Source organism: Phyllobates terribilis, unplaced genomic scaffold (genome assembly GCF_046119375.1).
Source record: "Phyllobates terribilis strain yellow unplaced genomic scaffold, ASM4611937v1 Scaffold_1__5_contigs__length_1240528914, whole genome shotgun sequence".
Taxonomy (NCBI): domain Eukaryota; kingdom Metazoa; phylum Chordata; class Amphibia; order Anura; family Dendrobatidae; genus Phyllobates; species Phyllobates terribilis.
In genome coordinates, this window is record NW_027362761.1 from 242,610,230 (window position 1) to 242,612,683 (window position 2,454).

Here is a 2,454-nt window from a genome sequence, read left to right on the forward strand (position 1 = left end):
TGTGGACTTTTTATCTAATACAGGGAAATGTCGCCTATGCAAAGATATGCAAACCTATAGCGTCTCCTCACACTTGGATTTGTCAACTGAATAAAGAAAACATCTACGGTACATAATAATAATAATAATAATAAGTGTGTCTGTATTTTAACCAAATGTATGAAATACACTTTTCCATATGTTGCATCAATGAAAAACAGAATGGACGGAAAAAGCTAATTCTGAATTAGATAAAATAAGAGTGAAAATTATTGTCTAAACTGCCCCAAGTATAAATACTTTCAGATACTCATATGTTCTTCGTTCATTCCTGTGCTATGGAAATATTCAGTCACAGGTTTATTGGTCTTTTGTGTGAATGGTAGGTAGCACTAAATGGTGCCGAATGTGGCTACAATTCCTCCCACCGCGATAGCCAATTGCCACGTGATATTGTTTCACAAACGTGCAGCCATTGGTCCAGCAGAAGTTGTCACAGCTTCATCCGTATTGGAGCTGCACCACTATCACACCTTCTATTTGTGTGGTGATTAGCCCAAATCTTTGCTTTATGTTTCTGTTCTGTTTCTCCAACAGAGAGACCTGCAACAAGACAAAGAGGGTCTGGTTAATCAAGGCTGGCGTTTTTACACCAATGCTAATGAAGGCAGTGATGGAGTAACATGCAGCAATTTATTACCGGACATACACCTCTTAACGATTGTGACACATCTTTCAGATGCCGTGCACCAGAGTAAGAAATTTACTCCACAGTGTTCCCTGCACAGCGATGCTGCCGTTCGCTCCTGCCGACAACTGCAGCACAATCGCATTCACATGAATAGAGCTGGGTTACAATTCTCTGCACATTGGGTGATCAGGGGATTTAGTGTGTAGACGTAAAGACCATGGGATCTCACCTGATTCAGTCTTCTGATTTGCCATAAGTTGGATTCTTAACAAACACAATATTATGAAATATTCCAGAAATATGTTTTACCAATAAAAGATGGGAATACTTCTTTGATATTGCCCTAAATGTATATCCTAAATCCAATACATTTCTTTTCAAGCTGTCGTTCAGGTAACTCTTTACTTAGCTGCGATGATGGTAAATGAGTTTCTACATCAGTTCACTGTTTGCTTGTTTTGTCACATTTCTTTTTCAGTAACATTGCTTTGGATACCCACAATACAAGATCTACGTGAGAAATAAATGTGTCTTTTCTGTAATACTCCAAGTTATAATGCAGAAATAGAGTTTATTTGTAGAGAAGAAGGTGGATCAGACCCCGCTGACAGATCCTATTAACATTCCACCAATGTCGGTGGTGTAGGAACAAGGTCTTTCGTCTGATAGCTTTCATATATGTCTTTGCCAATTCATGTTCCATTGGTTTTCACAAAACGAAAATATAAGAAACCGGTTATTTATTCTTATCCGCTGCCCCTTAGTGGTTAGATGAGGACATTGCATCTGCATGTTTTTGTACGGCAGACGTCCCAGTTTAGTTACTGTGCGCTTCACAGTAATATGTGGCTGAATCTTCCAGAGTTAGGCGGTCGATCTGTAGATAGGCCGTAGTAATGGAGTTGTCAGTTGTCATTGTGAATCTTCCTTTATATGTTTCTGAATATTTTGTCTCTCCATCCTCAGGATCTATTCCTCCAATCCATTTCAATCCTTTTCCTGGTTCCTGTTGGATCCAGTGCATATAGTAGGATGTGAATGTGAATCCAGACGTCTTACAGGGGATCTTCACACTCTCCCCAGGCTTTCTGATTTCTGAGGGCGGCTGGACGAGCTGCACCTCTGATAACACTCCTGTCAATGATTAACGACCATAAATCAGTAGGACGATAAAATGGGAATTTGCCCTGATCTTATTGATTTCTGTCTTACCGTGCAGTGAAGATACAGACAACACACTCCAGATCAGACACATGTAAGGCGGCATGGTGTCGCTCAGATCTAATGGTGCAGTCACATCCAATGGTGGAGTCAGCTTTTAACCTGGAGACATTCGCCAGGAAGAGTGATATTTGCATGTGATGCTTCATTGTATAAAAGTCCTACAGAATCTATACTATATCTATACTATATGTCCACGCTCTGTATTGTGTTAAGCAAAAAATATTATCTAGATACAGTTAAAGATGAAAGTCATTCTATAGTTAGTGAATCCTTGGCTACAGAAATAATAGCACCACATATACTGTGTTCAAAATGGTAAATAAAGTGCAATATAGAAATATATGTGCTAGATTGTGTTATCACAGGAGTTTCTTCCAGAGGATCAAGGCTGGTTATATAATATGAAAACATGAAACACAATGATCCTAATGTCGGGATTTACAGGGGTCATTAAAGAGAGAATATTCCACTTCAATGATCATAAACCCAAATAAAAAAAAAATCATACTGTATGAAGTATTACAGTGGGTAAGGAAAGCATTCAGAACCCTTTAAATTTT

The 2,454-nt window shown here is 38.8% G+C and overlaps 1 gene segment (V, D, J or C); it reads right to left on the reverse strand.

Moving 5' to 3' along the window:
- Positions 1–1,487: 1,487 nt before the first annotated feature.
- On the reverse strand, positions 1,488–1,937 carry LOC141240198 (immunoglobulin heavy variable 1-69-2-like). The segment is given in 2 exon segments: positions 1,488–1,804; positions 1,883–1,937. Coding segments are annotated over 2 exon segments (372 nt in total).
- Positions 1,938–2,454: the final 517 nt, after the last annotated feature.